Here is a 20,902-nt window from a genome sequence, read left to right as displayed (position 1 = left end):
TCCTGGATTCGCCCCTGGGTCTCTGATCTGATAACATTTTATAAAATTAATCGAATCCCGTGATAGTGAGAATAGCTAAAAATCGAACTTGACATGACGTCATTTCATGTGATGTTGACAGAAATTGCGCATGTCTGACACGGAAGCTGTACATCGGCCATTATAGTTTCCACCTGTAAATAAATTTGTAAATTTTCCTAATGACAGACGTATTGTGATACTTGTTGTTCGTCTACGTAGTTTAAGTGGTGCAACCATAATGTCAGATTTCGACAGTAACCCATTTGCCGACCCAGAAGCCAACGCCAATCCGTTCTCGGTAAGTGGGTTGCTCCAGCTCCCCTTGAATCTTGATTGATTTTTTCATCTTGGATATTACATTACTTCCTGCTTAACAAATCATTCTACGCTAATTGAAAGCATGAAAAAACTTTCGTTAAAAGTGAAGTTTATACTTATTTTAATATAAAACACTGTGCTGTTTGATCTGTACCTGATATTCGGGTTATGAATTTCAACGATGTTATACTGTAGTCCTGATTTTGACACTGCACTGTATACTAATTACTATACTCGGCGTCACATAAATAAGATACTGTTAAAATTTGAATAATATTTTCTACGACTTTATTGACACCTACCATCGTTTAAATTGTCTTAAATGACTTGCTCATTTGTTTAGCCTAATGGCTTCTCCCTAAACATTGAATCGTTAAATTCCGGTGAGATTTTAATTCTTGTTCCCAATATTTATATCGTCAAAAGTCGGCCATGTTTACAGTGATCAGGTTGCTAGGAGATGTTGTTTACGTTTAAATGGTTTGTCCAAAAAGCAAAGAACCCAGAATGCATTTCGGTGTAAGTTCGGATATCTTGGATTTATTTTACGCGAACAACATACAATACCGAGAAGTTGATCAAGCAGACGATTGTCACTGGAGTTCGACGGGAACTTACGAACTTCGTTTGTAAACAAATTGTCCCGTAGAAACCAACATGGCAGATATTAGTATGGGATTTTCCTGTAAGGATTTGTTACACACGATTTAAGCCAATAAGCGACACGTTGGTATTAACACGTCATGCATATATATGCGAACTTTCTTCAGGTTAAATAAAAGAGACAACTCTAGCGGTAAGTCCCGACGGTTTAATAAGTAGAGTTTCAATTGGTAAATGAGCTGTATGTGACGTCGGGTATAGTTCTATAACATAAAACCATACATTTTATGTTTATCTTTCATGTTTTGATTGGATATTTTCATTTTTTGTTAATAGTCAAAATGCGAGGTTATTATCATTGGACGCTATTTTGCGGGAGTAACGTTCCGGTGAATTGACCTGCAGGATGTTTTTGTCTAGATATAACGTAATATCAAATAAAAATATTTAAGAATAATTGAAATACAAAGTTAAAAGACATGGCTGTAAAATAAATTTCTAAATTTTCTAAATTTCAGATGCAGAAATTTCATTAAAAACATTGTAATTTGCTTTTTAATCAGCACATGTAAGATTGCATAAACACCAGAATCGATTAGTCCCGAGAAGCACATTTCCAAATAGCGATCAGCAAATATTTAGGATTTTTAATTAAGCAACAAAATTTATTCACACATCATTTTGTCAAGATAAAATATATTTGAAAATCATGTGGTGAGTATGAAAGTAGAATAATGAAATTGAAAAATGAAGGTTTTCGTAATTTTTTGTGATAATTTCCCTTGGAATGAAAAAAAAACTTTTAAACTTTAAATGATAAAAATTCGTTCCACCATATGAATCCAAAAATGCAGTCAACATAACAAGATGTCAGCTTCTAGGCCAGATCACTCCATGTTTTAATTCGGGAATATTATCTTCCAAACAAGGTTTGTTGGGATAAATTTGACTTCTTTTTCTTGTAATTATATAGTTTTGTTGATAAAATATTCTTAAAATGTCTGAATTTAAAGTTGATTTTTACACCTTGAAATTAATGTCCAATGATAAAACCTCGCATTTTGACTATAAACAAAAAATGAAAATATCCGATGAAAACATGAAAGATAAACATAAAATGCGTGGTTTTATGTTATAGAACTAAACTGGGTGAAGTGTAATCATTTTGGAATAAGGTGATGTGGTCAGTTGACACTCCATTTCTCCAGATATTTAGTGTCCGCAATCATGATTGAATTGAATATCTGGATTAGTTGATAAGTAACTATATAATAGGGAGTAATATGATTTTGTGCTTTGTCTATGAGGCATGAGGGACTGAGTTATTTGTCTTAAAATTATACTTTGTGTAGGGTAATGTCTTAAGTAATGGACGAGACTTCCTACAACATGTGCTGTGCGTCTGCACTATAAGTTCAAACAATTACTTCTTAACTACATACATCATTTCCAATATGTGTCACTTAAGCCATTCATGTTCCAGAGGATCTCTTTATATAGGATGTTGATGATGCTCCGTCCCTGTTACATGTAAATAAAGTTTTCAGTAAGGTCCTGAAAAAAGCCTGTGCATAGGGTAGCCCCACTGACCTTATTTCGTCAGGATTTGACACTAACTTCATTTGTTTGGTGGTCAACAGGACTATGTCAGAAGTAAAACAGGTAGTCAGTAGACGGTAATGATGGTTCTGATCATAGTTCAGCTTCTTAAGAAAAATAAGATGAAATTTAGATAGGCCATAGGACTACCGAGGGATCAACACTAACAGTAGTCCAGTAGTCCTGTGCCAACCTAATTTTGGAGAGGACTACTTGCAAAATGTTCACAGTAGTCCTGTGGGCTATCTTAATTTTGTCTTATTTTTCATAAGATCTAAGAACAGAACCATCATTACCGTCTGCAGATTACATGTACCTGTTTTATCTCTGCAGTAGTCCTGTTAGTGTCGATCCCTGTTCATGCATGAACTTCTCAACCCTAGGACTTTGGTTATCTTTTGATGTCAGAAGTCAGTGTAAATTGACATTGTGACAACATTAATTGTTGGTATGAAGATGATATTATATTCACAAGTATGAATATGTCTATTCCCTTGAGTAACATTAAACACCAGCTTAAATAAAATAATAAAAAAAGGTGACACCTACCAACTGGAATGTTTCAAGATATGTTGCTATTTTCTTGGTAATAGTTCTCTGAAAAAGCCATTAGCTCTATCATGAAGAAAAATTTGATCCAAATCACAAAGATTGCCATGATTTAAAATGCACCATTTGCAATAGAAAGACCTGATATGCTTATTTCAAAATGAGACTTAAGAAAAATCAAGTAAATATTTGGTTCCACCAAATACAGTATTTTAAAAAAAATTATTAAAACAAAAGTGTTTTACATATCGGATTATTGAATGTGTGGTTGATTTTCAGAAATCTTCTATTTCTAAATTCCTTTAATAGTTTTGTATGTTTTTTATAGGAGAAATACAATGTTAGTGTAATATCAGTAAGTAAGCCAGTTGGGAAAATGATGTTAATTATTCTTTTCTTGCATTTCTACATTATATACCTTGTACATTGTACACGTACCAGAAGTTTCTGTACTTTAATATATATGAAATCGGTTATATTCCTCAATACGTTTGGTGTCATGTGATTATAGACTTTATATTACATGAACTGTTTTTACATGTTTGTAATGTACATGTACATGTGTACTACTTGTAAATGGTAATATTGTCATGTTATTACAAAACCTCTTTTTAGCTCACCTGGCCAAAAGGACCATATGAGTTATTGCTATGACGGCATCCATTGACTCTACAGGATCAATTGGAACTTAACTTACCATGATTGATCCTTAGGGTATTTTGCTTAGAACTGGTGTGGGGATTTTTGATACATCAAAAAACATGGCTGCTATTCCTAAAAGTAGAACATAGGGGTCAGGCAGCAGTTTTTGCATGTATATCTTAAACCATTAGGTTTACCCAAATTCTGACTTGAGTAAAAGTGTTCAGCATAAAGTGGTCAAATTTCTGTCGTTGGAGAAATTGCTTTTTTTTTTACATTTTTTCCCTATTTTTCCAACACAGTATTGAGTTCGCTTCGACATCATGTGACATCCATGATGCTTAACCATGGCAACCTGAGCGATGTAGCTTACAACCTCGCTCTTCATTGGACAACTGTGATAGCAAAATTGAAATTTAAGACTCCATTGGGGGCATTGGTGTTTGATCACTTTTATATATTGAAGAATTGGAAATTTAGTTTACTTGTTGAACTAATTAAACAATTTAAATGTGAAACATAATACAGTGATAACACAAATCACCAAATTAAATCTTAATCAGATTTGGTATGAACAAAGTGAGAATATCCGATAGCTATCTTTTTTAAAAGATAGTACTTGTTAATATCATTACTTTAAAAAATTTTCTTCTCAGTAACTACTGAACAGAATTCAATGAAAGTTGATGTGATTGTTCCTTGTGTATGAGCGTTGCTTTTACAAAAATTAGAATGTGGCTTATCAAGCCAGGTGAGCTCTTCAGGCATTTATGAGCCTCTAGTTTTGCTCCACATACATTTAAAGGCTAATTTTATTGCACTTAACCTTCATTTTACCAGAAATTTAAAAAGTGCCCCAAAAAACTTCTGGTTTTGCACACTTAAGTGTCTCCAAAAAGAAGACCATTTGGTGATTTTCTATTTTGGATTTAGGTTTCATGTATATGCTGATGTATTTGTTGTATTTCACCATGTCTGTTCTTGTTTCCATTTCAAAATTGCACCAATATATGTACATGTACATGTAGACCCTGTTTTCAAGCTGGATCAGCATGACTACACTAACTACATTGTTTGCTGGATAACACTTAACTACACACTTAAATGCATTATCAAATACATGTATGAATTATGCATTCTGAGTACACATACAATGTTCTTAAAGGAATATAAGATAAGGCTTGTCTTTTATACAAATCAAATTAAAATTGCAGTCATATAATGTTATCATGTACAATATAGTCATCATGGTAGTTTGTAGACATTCAGATGTCTGGACGACAACTTGAATGTAAGAATTTATAACTTTATGAAATTGTACCACAAGATGCCATACCATGAAGGGAAGTCTGAAATAGAATTTGGGGGTTGAAAAAATTGAATTTTTAGGTTGCAAATTGAATTGTTAAGGAATTAGGGGGCAGAAACAATAATAACTATATATGAATGAATCTCTTAGTCATGGTACCAGAAAGTACCATATCACAAAAGAAAATGTTCAATTGATTTTAGGGATTGTGACTTTAACCATACATATATGAATAAAGGGCCACTTTGATTCTCATCAAATTGATATCCTGTGTCAAATGTTTAATTGCTTTTTCAAGCTTGAATGGTGTGTCAATACTTCCTCATGCTGTTCAGGTTCAACCTCTGTTGTCTAATCAAGCCAGTTTTTGAATTCAGTAATTCAGTGCAATTTCAACACTAAGACAGCACAGAAATTTTGAAATTTACTAGTTCACAAACTGTGTTACATCTGTTTGTACATGTAAGTTCTATTCATGGAAATCAATGTAAACCTACATTTGATTCAATGTTAAGAATGCTTGAAATATTTTTTGAGATCGTACGTGTACCCTTAGACACCTTGGTCACCTTTAAAACATATCTGTTTAATTAATATTTTGCGGAAATTTCACATTTGCAGAAGTATATAATCACAAGGCATTTAAAATATTGATAAATGTTATATTAATTGAAGGATCCATCTGTGAGACAGGCCACTGGTGGTACAACTGGTCAAGGTGGAATGGATGATTATAATCCTTTTGAAGATAGCAATAAAACACGTCCAGCAGCTGGGGTTTGTATATTTATGTTATTAACTACAATGTACTTGCATATACATGTATTAGTTAATAAGATATATGTACTACATGTATGTAACTCACTTAAGTTAAGTTCTGTTTATTATGCCTTATTGGAATTTTGAAGTTTGTAAAAAAGTTACTACCGAAGTAAATATTTTGTGCCTGTCTTTAATTTTTTTACATTTCTGAATCTAAAATTTAATTTAAAAAAATTAAGAATGAAAATAAGATTTAGTTTGTGGCTTCAACAAATAAGATTTTAACTTTTATTTTTTTGACTGCCATGACAACCTTGGATAGCATACCCTGATATTTTGATAATGCTGATTGTAATGTTTTTTTGTGTTTTTTTTTTTCACAGTCAATGAGTGATCAGCCGTTGATAGATGTAAATACTAAGAGCCTCCCACTTCCCTTCCTTTACCCAGTTCATGAAATGAACTATAACTATACAAATTTCCACACACTTACCATCACACTTAAAGATTTTAACGAAGTCCTTAAGCACGATGCAATAAAAGTATTTCATAACTACATTTTTTGTATATTTTCACAGTTCAGAACAAAAACAATAGTTATTATGCCCTACAACAAATGTATGTTTCTGTGTTTGTGCATCTTTTACCAGTAATTGTCATATCTCTGTTAAGTTTACCTCAATGTGAACTTGAAAAAAATCAAGTTTCTATTTGTGACAAAGACATAGAGGCCAAGGGATAGGTGTCAAATTTACAGCATAATTCTTTGTGAAAATACACTGAAACTTCTTCAAACCAGCCACCACTGTGAAATGGAAATGGCCGGTTTTGTGAAAAATAGCAATGCATTCTAAAAGCTGTTTCCATTAATGTGTTCTATAACCCTACACCTTGTCAGTTTGTTGGTCAAGACATGTTTAATGCCAATTCAAAACTTTTGGCCTTTTTTTACATTTCAAAGCTTGCATCATTTGTAAATGATTTGATTTTAAAAATGGTACTGTTGACAAAATAATGTTAATGTTTTTGAAAGAATGTGTATTAAAGATCAAAGGGCTATTGATGGTAATTTATCATTTGTATTGTTTTCGTAAATTATCTGTCAACTAAGTATAATAATTTCACCCCTTTGTTGCTTGGCTTGGGTACAGGTCACATTAATTGACAGTCAAAAGATCGTAAAGATCATACTATTAAATGACCCCAATTGCCTGACATGTATACACACCAATTAACACGCAACCAGTGACAAAATGTAATGTCTGGATTAAATTTGTTATTTTAAACTACTGTCCACTGATGAAATGCAAACCCTTCAGTGAATGAATTATTAATTACGTAATATTACACAATCATTTACAGTTTTGTTGACACATTTATTACAGGTGAACAATAACTGGTCAGCCGGAATTCAGAGGTTGTTTTTATTTGAAAAATGTAACTGTACAGTTTTGGGGGGGTGGATTGTCTGTTGAAGACAAAACACACAGGTTTTAAGGTATATAGGCAGGGACTTTTGAAAATGGCCGGTTTGAAAGGAAGACCGGTTTTCTGAGAGTCCAGTTTCGAGAAGTTACACTGTACATATCTATGTTAAATACAGATTGACGATGATTGCGTTTTAGGTACAGCAGATATTTTCCATCTTTCAATAAATTATATGTTCATAGTGTTTTTGCTTGTCTGTTGATACCATTTTCTATGTTCCAGTGGTGCATTTAGAAAAAAGATGTTCACTTCTTGTAATTAACTTTATTTTAATTGGTAGGGAAGTACAGGAACTGGTACACAGCCAGTGTCACAACCAGCTATCATGCAGCCATCAGAAGATCCTCCACCTTATGCTGCTTCTGGTGTCCAGAAAGTAGACACTTCTGATCTTCAACGACGTCAAGAGGTAAGGTTAATCTAGAACATTCTAATATATGGTAAAAATACAAGGTAAATAGACTGACAACATATATTTTACTCAGAAAGATATTTTTTTACAAGGAAGTTGCAATGACCTTGTTATTATTGTTCTGATGCACTTTTTTCTTTCTTTTTCCATATTTTCCACTTGGTATTTTTTCTCTGTATTTGTGGATGGGAATCTTGTATGGATTTTTTTTGTATTTTGTAGGAACTAGAGAGAAAAGCTGAAGAATTACAAAGGAAAGAAAGAGAAATGAGGAACATGCAGTACAATGGTATCATCTTTTTTTATTCTTAGTTAAAAGTTTTCCATTGGGTATTGAGATCAACTTAAAATATTTCTTGAATGTATATTAATGTTTCAATTTAAAAGCTAAAAGCATGTTATTTCATCTATTTTGTATCATTTTTAAATGACTGCAAAAAGATTGCGATTGTACATGTATATTGTTATTTCACTGTCATCCATATTGTTGTTTTCCATAGACATTTTGTTTTCATGCGATGATTTTGAGTATTAGTTGGTTGATCTTGATAGAATTTCATTACAAGTTTCCAAACCACACACGTATGGTTGGTATTGATTTTGCGAGTTGTGGCCCCAACTGTTAAAGAATTAGGGACATAAGCCTTTCATAGAATTTAACTAAATAACTACAGTAAAATCATAGGTATGTTATGTTATTGTTCAACAATATTCTATACCACAATGGTTAGACTTGGATTGATTTTGAGGGTAAATAATTGAACCTTGTACGAATTAGGGGCCCTAAAGGGGCCTGTAACAAGCATTTTCCTTATTTCCCTTTGATAACTTGATTAAAAGTGAATGGATCTCAAATAAATTTAACAACAAGGTGCCATGCCACAAAAAAGAAGGCTTGGATTGATTTTTTGGGTTTTGACTTGAGCCAAATAAGAATAAAAGGTCTTAAAGGGGCCAGAAACTAGTAACAATAACTGTAATAAAAGGGAATGAATCATGTTTGAATTGTACCATGAGGTGACATATCCCCACAGGAAGTTCATGATTAATTTTGCTGGTTTTGATTGGAACAATCTAGGAATTAGGGCCAAAAAGTGACCACTTGGGTTCTGGTCAAATTTTTATCCTGTGTCAAATGTCCAAACATTATCAAAATTTAAAGCTTTGCCAAGTTTGAATGTTCAGGGTTCAACCTCTGGTCCTATTAAGCTGGGCCCTACAAAGCATTTTATTCATGTTCAAACCAAATCGCTACTTATTCAACAAAGTATTCATTAATTAAAGCATTATCAAGAATGTGAACATTATTGTACTGAATAAGGAAAACATCTTAGATCATTCAAATGGAATCCAAACATAACATGAGTCCTGTGAAAAATAATAAATGTCACAACCCAGACAATATGCACACACATGACATTAGAAGTCAACTATTGGTTTTTGTTTTGCAAGTTAGGAGGCATCAGTTTTTCATATTTCCAAATTTAGTTGATTGGCAACACATTAGTGAAGTTTGCAACTGAATGTGTCTGTGAAAATGTAATTAAATATCTTAAAAATACTGTTTCCTCATGTATAAAAAAAGATATCACATCAGTCATGGAATATTAACCCTGTTGTTGTCTAATGAAATTCAACATAACGACAAATAATACATAAGACTAAAAGTACAATACTACATTTACATAAATTGGAATTTAAAAAATGAATTGTAATGTAACGTTAAATATTAACTCTAGTCTCTGTTGTTGAATTTTAGATCGTCAGAACAACTGGCCACCCGTGCCAAAGTTTTGTCCTGTTGGTCCATGTTTTTATCAAGATTTTAGTGTAGATATTCCTTTAGAATTCCAGAGAACAGTCAAATTTGTTTACTACTTATGGATGTGTAAGTCTTTTTACAAATCTATATTAATTTAATAACAACATGGTGTAGTAAATTGAATTTAGAAAAGTATAGGATTTTAATTTTTGCCACATTTACTTGGGAAAAAAAATTCCTCTCATTTGTTATATCTGCAAAGTTATAAAATGATAATTGTTACTTTTCCATTGAAAACGCTTCAAATACAATTAAATTACACTGATGTCTTAAATGTGTTAAATATGAGATAAATAATAAAAGGAATACCTAAACAATGTAACATTGGCTGATGGGTATTTTTTTTTTCAGTTTATGTAATAGTATTGTTCCTGAATATATTGGCAAGTTTAGCATATTTTATTGTTGATGGAGATGGTGGAGTGACGTTTGGATTGTCAATAGTTTGGTTTGTTCTGTTTACACCTTGTTCTTTCCTTTGTTGGTACAGACCTGTCTACAAAGCTTTCAGGTAAGTGGTCTCAAATAGGAGGCCTTTCAAAACTTGATTAATAATTCTGTGATGCTTGAATATTGTTGAATAAACAAATAAATAGAGGATATAATTTGAGTTATTATCTTACCTTTAAACAAATTTAAAATAGTTAATGATTGAACATATATGTACCATATTTTTTGGACTGTATCGTCCACTTCGACTTAAATAAGGATTTTTTAAGAAAAAATGTTAATCTACAATGCATTTCATTAGATTTGTTTATTTCATTTTTGATCGCTTTAATTCAAAATTTTGGGTAAACAGCAATCAACAAAAGCCGTCAGTCAAACCGGCGATCGAACTCGGAAGATTATTGATCAGTGCCACTATCCTTTATGAATGAATATGAAGATGTTAATAAAAAAATTCAAAACCGTTAAAATATATAAAGAAACTCCAGAAGATACGTTAACAAAACTCTTTTGCTGGTGAGACATTAGTTATCGAGTGTTCCAGAGTTATTGGTTCTTTAATATGCAAATTTATACCCATTTACATTATTTCCTAACACAATTGCACTTGGCTCAAATTATAATGAGTTAAAGTGTTATCTAAATGGCTAATTGCCACCAAATTTAAGGTTACAAATTTTTATTATTTTACTTCAAATACCAGATAATATTGTTTATTAATTACCGGTCTTAATTATGTGACCTATTCATCAAACCAACTTACCGCTAATTTCACCCCTGGGTGCCCACACTTGACATGTTTATGATTTCGTACACCTTATGATCTAAGGCTTCAGAGCAATTGACACACAATTCAATAAAAATAATTGAACTCGCATGTTAACAAAAATACAAATATTAATTTAATTCAGAAATACTATATCAAGTAACATTGCTGGAATAATATGCTGTGAAAAACAAACTGCTTAACTCAGATCTTGATGACACTTATGATATAAACGCAGACATATTACCCTTGACAAACCTATGTTTTTTTCGTTGATTTTTGTCAAAATTAGGGAATTCAACTTGTACACCATGTCGACTTATAGTCTGGAAAATATGATATATTTTGTGAGTCTTATTTAATTATTCATATATGTATGAATAAGTCACTTTATTTAGAAATTGTACACTTACTAAACCCTTGTATGTGTTTCTTTTCAGGAGTGATAGTTCCTTCAACTTCTTTGTATTCTTCTTCATCTTCTTTTTCCAATTCATTGTGTGTATACTCCAGGCATTAGGAATTACAACCATATCTGTGTAAGTACGCATGGTGTTGGGTAAAAAAAATGGCATGATTTTTATTTTTTGATTTCAGGAGTGATAGTTCCTTCAACTTCTTTGTCTTTTTCTTCATCTTCTTTTTGCAATTCCTATGTTGTGTAGTCCAGGCATTAGGAATAACCGATGTTTCAGTGTAAGTATTGAAAGTTTATCTCTTTGTTTTATTTTAACAATTAATTTGATTACATTTACATCTGTCTCTAATTGCCACTTTTTTAATCTCTACCATAAAAAGACATGATTGTTTTCCCACTTTTTAGTGGAATTCTGTTATTTCAAATCTGTATCTTTTTTTTCATTATATTTACTTCTGATTTTGCCATTTTCTGGTTCGTTTGTTGACCCTGTAAAATAATCCCAGCATAAGTTAAAGCTCTTAATTAGAATGTTAAAAAATTTGACTCAAACCATTGTGATGTTGAAAATCTTATTTTATTCATAAGTCATACTGGGATAAATAGTAGAAACATTCTGTCATTAAGTAGATTATTTTACCATGTTTTACCTATTGTCTGATTCTTGTAAAGATCAATCTTGATTATTATTGATTGATTTGAAGGGGAATTGTGTATTTTATTCTTGTTAATGGCTTATTCAATTTGTAATGGTAACATATGAAAACAAATCTATGAACTAAATTTTAAAGTTCAAGACTTTTGTTCTTATGCTATGACTCGTGCAATTTACAATAAGCATTATAAGGACTTACCTGTGTAACTGTAGTATTCATTTTATGTCAACATTTTTATATTACTTTAAAATAATTTTTAAAAAAAAGAAAAAAGTTTCACATCCTTTGTATCATAATCTTTATTGACTGATTTTTAAATTTTCATCATAATTTTCAAAATGAGCTATAATACATGCCTTATTTATATGTCATGTTAATAAATGATACCATGTTTTCAGTGGCATTATCGGTGGTCTGAAACAAGTTCGTGATAATGTTGCCGCTGGAATGATCATGATTCTTGTTGGACTGATGTTTGGTTTTGTTGCAGCATTAGGCTCATTTGTCTTAATTAAGGTAGAAGGAATTGAAGATGTTTCCAACCTTGGAGTGGAGGGATGTTTATTATATTGCAAAATTATGTCTGAATTTTATTCCTCTTGGATTTTAGGAAATAAATTGAAAAAGTTTGGAAGACTAAAAATTTTTTCATTCTGTCTTTTGTTTGTTGCAATCAAATAGCTTACCTTTAGAAACGATCTAGAATTCAGACATTTTTAAAATTTGCTTGTTTTTCTCCAACAGGAAAGAGATCCAGAGAAACCTTATTGTATTGCAGCCAAATAACACAATCCTTAAATTTTTAGATATGCTGGTAGTATACATGGTTGTCAGAGCATGTTTATACAATCAATTCATTCTATTCATCCCCTGATAGTTAAAATAAATTTAAAAACTGTGACTTCCTACAGGTTTATAAGTACTTCTTTGTCTTAAGATTCAGGCAAAATGTGTAAAAGGTGTGGCACATGAAGAAAAAAAACCAAATAAATTTTATTGCATTATCCCAAGTACTTATTACCTCCAGAAAAAGACCATTAAAGTGTTTGTAAAGCCTTTTTGAAGTTTAATTGAAATGCACCATGGAAAAATGGTGGGGGGAATTTGTCCGCACTTTCCCCTAAGCCGTAAACAAAGGTCTTCGTCTCTGATGCTTCAGGATAAATCTAATGGCTTTTTGGTTGTTTTCTAGGTGTTTTGAAAATATTTGAGGCAAAAAAGACCAAATGGAAAAAAATGTGCCACCCATTGCCTGATTCTTTCACAGAATGGTACTTAAGGCATTACTTTTTTATGCTGTTCAGATGCCTTTATGCTTTATGCCATAACACTTTTGAATTGTGAAATAGAATCTATGAAGCCTTGAAGTAAACACTCTTAAAAATAACCAATTTAAAATTTTGGATAAGAATAGAATGAGTTCATTCAGTTTTTTTTCCTTTTAAGCAGGTAGTAGTAGACTCATAGCTTTTTTGCATAATTCTATGTGATAACCTTTTTTTTGGGGCTTACATTCTATCTATTATTAATTTGGTAAGAACTATCTGGCTACAGAGGATTTTTTGTTATTTCAAAAGGAATGAAATAAGTATGTGTTCAGGAATAATTATTAACAAGTTATATTAGAAAGTCCTCACTGACCTAAAAATTGGATTTGTTTATCTTTTTCACTTCAAAGTCAATGTTTCACACAAATATTTTGGCAGGGAAAAGTTGGTGGCAATGGGAACCATCATTATGTTTTGATTTTAATTTTTTTGTCTCAGTTTGTCACACTTCATCGTTGTATCAATATTAAGACATCTGACCATCTGGGTTTCTGAAAACACATGTCCCATGTCATTTCCTTCCCCCTTATTAAGTCACATTGCCTGTCCGTTAAGAATTTATTTTTTATTGCTGTTTGCAAACGTTGACTAAGTTTTGATCCTTCAAGCGTGTCTTTGACATTGCACTGACAAGTTCTCTCAAAGAAAAGAATAAGAAACTATGCAAAAACATTTAAGTCCACAACACTTATTATATAGGAATCACCCTGTCTGTCTGTCTGTCCACATTTCTTGTAAGTGCAACTCCTCTTAACTGCTCCAGGGATTTTCATCTAATTTTATGGGAAGGTTGGGTGCATGAAGGAAAATAATTCCAAAGAGAGATAATCCAACTTAGGATTTAATATGTTGAAACCTTGTGAGTGCAACTCTTGACTGCTCAAGGGATTTTGATAAAATTATATAGTAAGGTTTGGCATTATATGTAGATGTGCATGAAGGAATATAATTACTGAATTACTGTTAGGTGACATCAAAGGGAGATATCCAACAAGCGTTTCACATGTAAGTCCATTTAAAGTGGGTGTATTCACTTTGTGAGCTTGCTCACAGTATTTCTAGTTGTTTTTGGACTCAAAAATAGATACTGGTAGATGTATGTTTCATACATGGCTAGTTCTTGCTTTTTTTGTATTTTTACATCTGTTAGCTTTCTCTCAGACTTTCTTTTAATATCTTTGATTCTTTATCACAGATTGATTATATGATTTCCCAAAATATTTCTTAATTTCCTGAACATGTCTTATTGATAAAAACCTGATTAATTTTCTTTTGCATTTAACTGAGGATTTTAGTTTTATCCAAATGAATCTGTTCTTTAACCTATCCTTGTTTTGTTTTAGGGGTTGGATTAATGGCCTTGGAATTGTGGGTAAAAAACCTGCTGCAGGAGCCATCATGCTCTTTGTAGCTTTATTCTTTTCCGTTTGTGCTGTTTTGGAAATAATTTTACTTCTGAGGGTAGGTACATGAAACTGTTGTAAATGTTGCATGAAAAATGTCTTGATTATATCAACAGAGGCTGGATAAATGGTTTTAAAGTAATGGGTAGTAACCATGGAGCTGGAGCCATGATGTTATTTGAAGCTTTCTTCTTCTCCGTGTTAGCTGTACTAGAAATTATTATGTTAATAAGGGTATGACTTCAAAATTCTTAACCAAAAGCCTATTGTTAACACAATCTTGCATTGTTTTCTTTAAGTCATATTTGAATGAATGATTCTCACTAATGCAAATGTATGAGCCACTAAATGTACATTCACTTCCACTGACTAAAGTGCACCTCTTACAGATTTGACTACTTTTTATAACACTTGGGTTCTTTTGGAGTTTCATTATAAAATGTTGATAGTTTGATACATAATTTCATGCATTTTCATAAACTCTAATACTGTAATAATACAAGGGTTCTTCATTAATTCTGACTTCATTGAAAGTGAATAAAAGGACTTAAGTGGTGTAAAAGAATGTTCTACTGCTGAAGAGATTGATTTATATTACCAGTGTAGATGCTAGAACGTGTAGCATGCAAAATACTTCTCCTTTGCACAGTACTTCTACTTCAGAGTGTTCATTAAGTGATATTAATTTGCACCTGTAGAGCAACTAGAGACTAGAACATATCCAAATTATGTATTTTCCTTCCCATTTGATGAAATCTGGATCAATTCTAAAACCTAAATATATAGTTAATATACCCATGCATGTAGCTTGTACTTCCCTTGTGATTGGACATTTTCATGAAAATTTTTTCTTCTATATGACTTGTATTGGTAGTTTTTTTTTATTATTTGTTTTTTGTGGGGAGGAGCTAATGATATAACTAGTACACTGTATTCCACATACAAATTGAGTATAAAGTATAGAGTTGAATAGAATTTGGGTAACATTAGCATAAATTAGAAAATGGCTATGGTAACTCTGATATTTCTAATTTAACTTGCAATACAACACTTTTGAAAAAAATAAAATTTGAAACATTTCTAAAGAATATTTAGAAAGTCTGAACCGTAAAATAATGTATTTTAAAATATGCTTGAAATGAAATTTTGTAGAAAAGCACCATCTTTATTTTTAAACAGATCTTCTCATTTATAATGATGACTCTTTTTTTAGGTTAAAGTTAGATCTTTGAATTCTAGTTAATTGCTGACTTGTGTACTTAACAAATTAGGTCTACATCCTGCTCAAATGTTAGTAAAAATTGGAAATTTGAGGAGGATTAACAAATTAGGTCTTCATTCCTGCTCAAATGTTAGTAAAAAATGGAAATTTGAGGAGGAAATGTAACTCTTAATTTAAAAAAGATGTGATCTCATGTGGTGTTTGCTTGTAACTTTAAAAAAAAATAACTCAGTTAAAGACATTTTTATCATATAAAGCATTGTGGTAATATGATGGACAGTTTTCAATAATTTGCTTTGAAGTTTGGTATTAAAATGAGTCATTTAAAAACTTGTATGATTTAACTGTGAAAAATGATTGTTGCATCAATCTATTTCTGTATAGTGATTTTCATAATCATTGGCATTTTAAAAGTAATTTTGTATTCATAAAATCTCGTATGATGATTAGTTTTGTTAAGTATCTAACTTGATACAAATGAAAGTTGATAATGTATAATGTATTAACAAAAGTTAAATAATGATTTTTCCTTTGTTAGGTTCACAGAATATATAGAAGTACTGGAGCAAGTTTTGCCAAAGCTCAGCAGGAATTTTCTACTGGCGTAATGAGAAATGAACATGTTCAAAATGCAGCAGCTAATGCTGCAGCAGGAGCTGCTAAAGGAATGGCTAGTCAATATGGATCAAATAATAAATACTAATCCAGCCAAATAGTGTATGTCTGAATGTGATATGAGTTTGGTGCGGATCAGTTGTGAGATTCTTGTTAAACTATTATTTATTTGTTTTCATGTTTTATTTGTTAAGTTCTTGCATATTTGATAAATCATGTGTAGCATCAAACAGTATTTGAGAGAATTTTTTGTTTCAAAACCAATGCTTTAGTACAACATTTCAGTTTAATAAATCATTTTGATACTGCTAATCTATATATATGTGATATGTCCACATTAATTATATTGACACTATCAATATTACATTATTTTCTAATGCAAAAGTTTTTCTTAAAGATTATATTGATATAACAAGACAAAAACGAAAGCTCATAAGTAATTCTATTGCAACATATCATTTTGTTTGTAAATTTAGCCATATAATAGAATTGTATGCTTGCTTTACAATGAAAAGATCAATATTGTGACTCAAAACTAACAAGAAATTAGTTTTCTTGGATTTTCTCAAGTGAACTCAGTGAAGATATTATAATTTTAGAATCTCAGTTATAAATTTGCTTCAATAACCAATGGCAGCATCTATTTCACTGATGAATTAAAAATAATTTTCAAAAAGTTCGGACACATATTTCAATTTGCAGTCAACTGTGAATTATTCATGAATTGTTGAATAATCTCAAATTTTAGAGGACAATTTTAGAAAATAAATTATTAAAGGTTATTTGGTTGTTGTCTTGCTTGACTAGTACATATCTAATTTTAAGTAGAACATTCTATCTTTATAGCATATTTAATAGTATCATTTTGTCAGAATTCATTTTCACTATTTTGAAAAAAAGTAAACTTCTGTACTATTTCATGGCAGTGTTTTCCTGTTAATAAATGGTTTGGCCAATAACTCCTTGATTATTGTTAATTATTTTCATACAATAATTATAATAATAGATTCTTTCCTGTGAAGAAAGATATGATTTTAAAACTTACCATTACTTCAATCTAATATAACGTCACAAATAAAACATAGTATTGTTGAACTTCATGGAAAGATGCTTAGGCCAGGTGAAATAAATTTGACTATATGAGGTTGCAGAATTTGTTACTGTAGGTCTTGGGTATAAAATGTGACTAGAAAATTGGATGGAGTAAGTGTTGTATGGAAGGAGGCTTAATTTAATGTGTATCATTCATAATGTGTCGGTTCATAAAGAAGACATTATATTTTCATCATTACATTATTTTTCAATTATATCTCATTGTTAAAGGTAATTTAGGCCATTTGGCTGATCTTTTCATTTTAAAATATTCACATTACAGTATCCTGGTATTTTTTTTTTTTTAAATATTTGATGAAATAAATCATTTTTGATTAATTACAGACTGAGCAATTTTATGAGCTTAATTGGGAACAATTATGTACATATTTCAAACCTTTTATATAAAATCATTACGTTGTCATCACCAATTTGAAAGTATGAAAAGTGTTACTGCATTGAATCTTGGTGAAAACTGTAAAATTTGTGAGTTTCAGGATATTCAGTTCTAATTTCTTAATATTTTACATAATTTTAACATATTTTACAAAGGAACACGCACTATTGAAATCTACCATTAGGAATACATTACTTGTGATAAAAGTGCTGAAAGAAAACATTCCACAAAGGTTCATTATGTGCAAGTAGATAGTCCCATTTTTGATGTTTTTGAATACATTTAGCAGTGTATTTTGGAAAAATATCCAAATATCTTCTTTTCATTAGAGAATGGCTTTTTAATTTTGAAATTTCTCACTTCTTTAGAGGGTATACATTTTGTCAGTTCTTTATTTTGGCAATGAATTTTGATACTGTTTATGCATAGAAAGATATATGAATTAATATGGAAGCTAGACTATTTTCAAGTACTTAGATCAACTTTCCTGTTGTATAGAGGGTTATTTGTATTAATTGTAAATTTGTAGTATAAAATTACTATTGTTTTGCTGTACTATGCCTCTTAATAAATGTGTTAAAAATTTACTTCTATCATGTTTGTGTTATAAAATGTATTGCGTGATAAATATGTGTTGGCCGAGCAGTAAAAAAATGATTCACCATATTTATGTTGTCTTGGTCTGTTAACCAGGTAGACAGAACCATAACTCACTTTAATCAGTTGACTTTTATCTTCTAACAGTAATTAACAACTGATAAGAAATTATACTTAGACTTAACTAAAATGGTCATAAAAAAAGAGGTTTTTGAAATTACTATACCAAGTCACACTTACAATTATGATCTGAAATGTGTATTTTGCTTACCGGTAATTGTTTTGTTATATGACTGCTAAAAATATTTGGTTGTATATTGGTATGGCGCTGTTGTCCTCTGGCATTGTCTGTAGACACTTGATTTTCATGGCTCAACTTGAGTATTAGTTGGTTGATCTTTATAAAATTTTATAACAAGGTTATAAACCACAGAAGGAATTTTGGTATTGGTCTTAGGGGTTACACCCCAACTATTTTAGAATTAGGGGCCAAAAGGAGGCCTAATGTGTGTATGTAGTCTTACTAGTAGAAGTTACAGATTAAGTTCAACTATAGTTATGGTTGAATGATTTTTGCAGAAGTTATGGCCTTTGGATTTAGAAAAATTTCAGTGAATTGTAAGTTTTCCATACTTTTTTTTAAAGAGGTCATTGGAATGATGTTCTTTTATTTATGTACAACTTTGAAAATCTTCTCTGAAACTATGCTTCAGAATTTATTTGAAGTTTTCATAATTGTTTCTTAGGGTATCCTGCACAAACAAATCATTTAAAATTTTTGAAATGTTAAAAACATGGCTGTCATTACTAAAAATAGAACATAGGGGTCATAATACAGTTTTTTTTAAATAACTAAAAAAACAGTTGAATTGAGCAAAATTCTGACAGAACAATATTGTTCACATCAGAAGACTGACCAATGTCTAAATTTTCAAAATGATGTGTCACTTGATGTAGGAGTTGTGGCCCTTGAAACAGATTTTTTGTTTAGTTTTTCACTTTGAAAATCTTTTTCTCTGAAACCATGCAACAAAATTTAATTAAAGTTGGCATAATTGTTCCATAGGGTGTCCTGCACTAACTAATTGTTTAAAATTTTTGATATGTTAAAAAAACATGGCTGTCATTACTAAAAATAGAACATAGGGGTCATAATACAGTTTTTTTTAAATAACTAAAAAACAGTTGAATTTACCAAAATTCTAATTGGGTACAAAAAATGTAATATTGTTTACCATCAGAAGATGGACCAATGTCCAAATTATCAAAATGATGTGTCACCCAATTCGAAGTTGAATGGTGATATGAAAATTTGTTCTGGGCGACCATTTTCAAAATGTCTGCTATTTTCCTGCTAATTTGTACTCTTACTTTAACTTCAATGATATTTGGTTTAGATAGTAAACAAGGCCTTTTGAGTTGAAGTGATGATGAAAATGTATAGCCATGATTTAACTTCATTTTATGTTCTTTTTCAGCAAATGTATAGTTGGTTAATGCTCTTCCACACCAGGTGGGATAGCAGGGGATAGGGAACTCCTGCCAGATTTTTTTTCCAAAGGTTCTAAAATCACTTTGAAGGGCATTTCAAACATTTTACAGTGCCTTATGTACTCAGTTGAACTTACAGCATTCATCAGTAGATACTCTTTTTCAGCTATTTTTTGTCAAACATGGTAACAAAGCATGACACCTTTACTTATTTTAGTTAATAGGGCATGGTTTGCAAGATGAGCAATTCAGGCTCTTCTGAAGCCTCTTGTTCTGAGTTACAAGGGGTCAAAGGGGCTACACCCCAAATAATCATCTTTCTTAGCTCACCCGGCCTCAGCATCTCTTTTCATAATTGTTAACAATTTTTCAAAATCCATTTCCTCTGAAACTACTAGACCAATCAGAACCAAAGTTAGTATGAATGTTCTTTAGGGTATTTTGCATAGAATTGATATGGGGATTTCTGATCTGTCAACAAACATGGACGCTGTTACTAAAAACAGGGGTCAGACAAGTTTTTTGCATACATCTCCAAAACTATTTGATTTAGCTATATTCTGCACCAAGTAAAAGTGTTCAGCATGATGATATCTATCCGAAGTCAAATTTTTGTTTTAATCTGTTAAGCTAAGTTGGAGTAATAACCCTTTTTTCATTGTTTTTTTTTGTTGTTTTTGTTGTTGCTCTTTTTAATGTTTTTTCTTTCAAAAATATTCTCCTCTGACATGACTTAACTAATTGGAACCAGATTTGATATGAAAGTTTCCTTAGGGTACTCTGCATAGAACTGATATGGGGAATTCTGATCTGTCGAAAAACATGACTGCTAGTTACTATAAATAGAACAAAGGGGTCAGACAGAAGTTTGTCTCATATACCTCCAAAATCATTAGGTTTAGCCAAATTCTGACAATGCTGAAAGGATCCTTATTATAAGGT

At 31.2% G+C, this 20,902-nt stretch overlaps 1 protein-coding gene across 11 annotated transcripts; it reads left to right on the top strand.

Moving 5' to 3' along the window:
- The first annotated feature begins 136 nt into the window (after nucleotides 1-136).
- Nucleotides 137-18,459, top strand: LOC148621955 (secretory carrier-associated membrane protein 1-like). Of its 11 annotated transcripts, none has more exons than XM_088571367.1 (10): nucleotides 137-319; nucleotides 5,717-5,818; nucleotides 6,187-6,213; nucleotides 7,572-7,700; nucleotides 7,926-7,992; nucleotides 9,463-9,591; nucleotides 9,877-10,036; nucleotides 11,339-11,437; nucleotides 14,663-14,780; nucleotides 16,307-18,459. In XM_088571367.1, the coding sequence occupies exons 1-10, from the start codon at nucleotides 260-262 to the stop codon at nucleotides 16,469-16,471; spliced, it is 1,056 nt and encodes a 351-aa protein (XP_088427493.1). In that variant the 5' UTR covers nucleotides 137-259; the 3' UTR covers nucleotides 16,472-18,459. The 11 variants fall into 11 exon arrangements, with proteins under 11 accessions (XP_088427493.1, XP_088427495.1, XP_088427498.1 ...); XM_088571369.1 differs by lacking the exon at nucleotides 14,663-14,780 and adding an exon at nucleotides 14,487-14,604; XM_088571372.1 differs by lacking the exon at nucleotides 14,663-14,780 and adding an exon at nucleotides 12,214-12,331.
- The last annotated feature ends 2,443 nt before the right edge of the window (nucleotides 18,460-20,902 follow it).

This window comes from Perna viridis, chromosome 3, assembly GCF_037379345.1.
Source record: "Perna viridis isolate PV_CMFRI_1.1 ecotype Kerala chromosome 3, ASM3737934v1, whole genome shotgun sequence".
NCBI lineage: Eukaryota > Metazoa > Mollusca > Bivalvia > Mytilida > Mytilidae > Perna > Perna viridis.
Note: the sequence above shows the minus strand (reverse complement) of the source record. Positions and strands in the feature narration are given on the sequence as shown.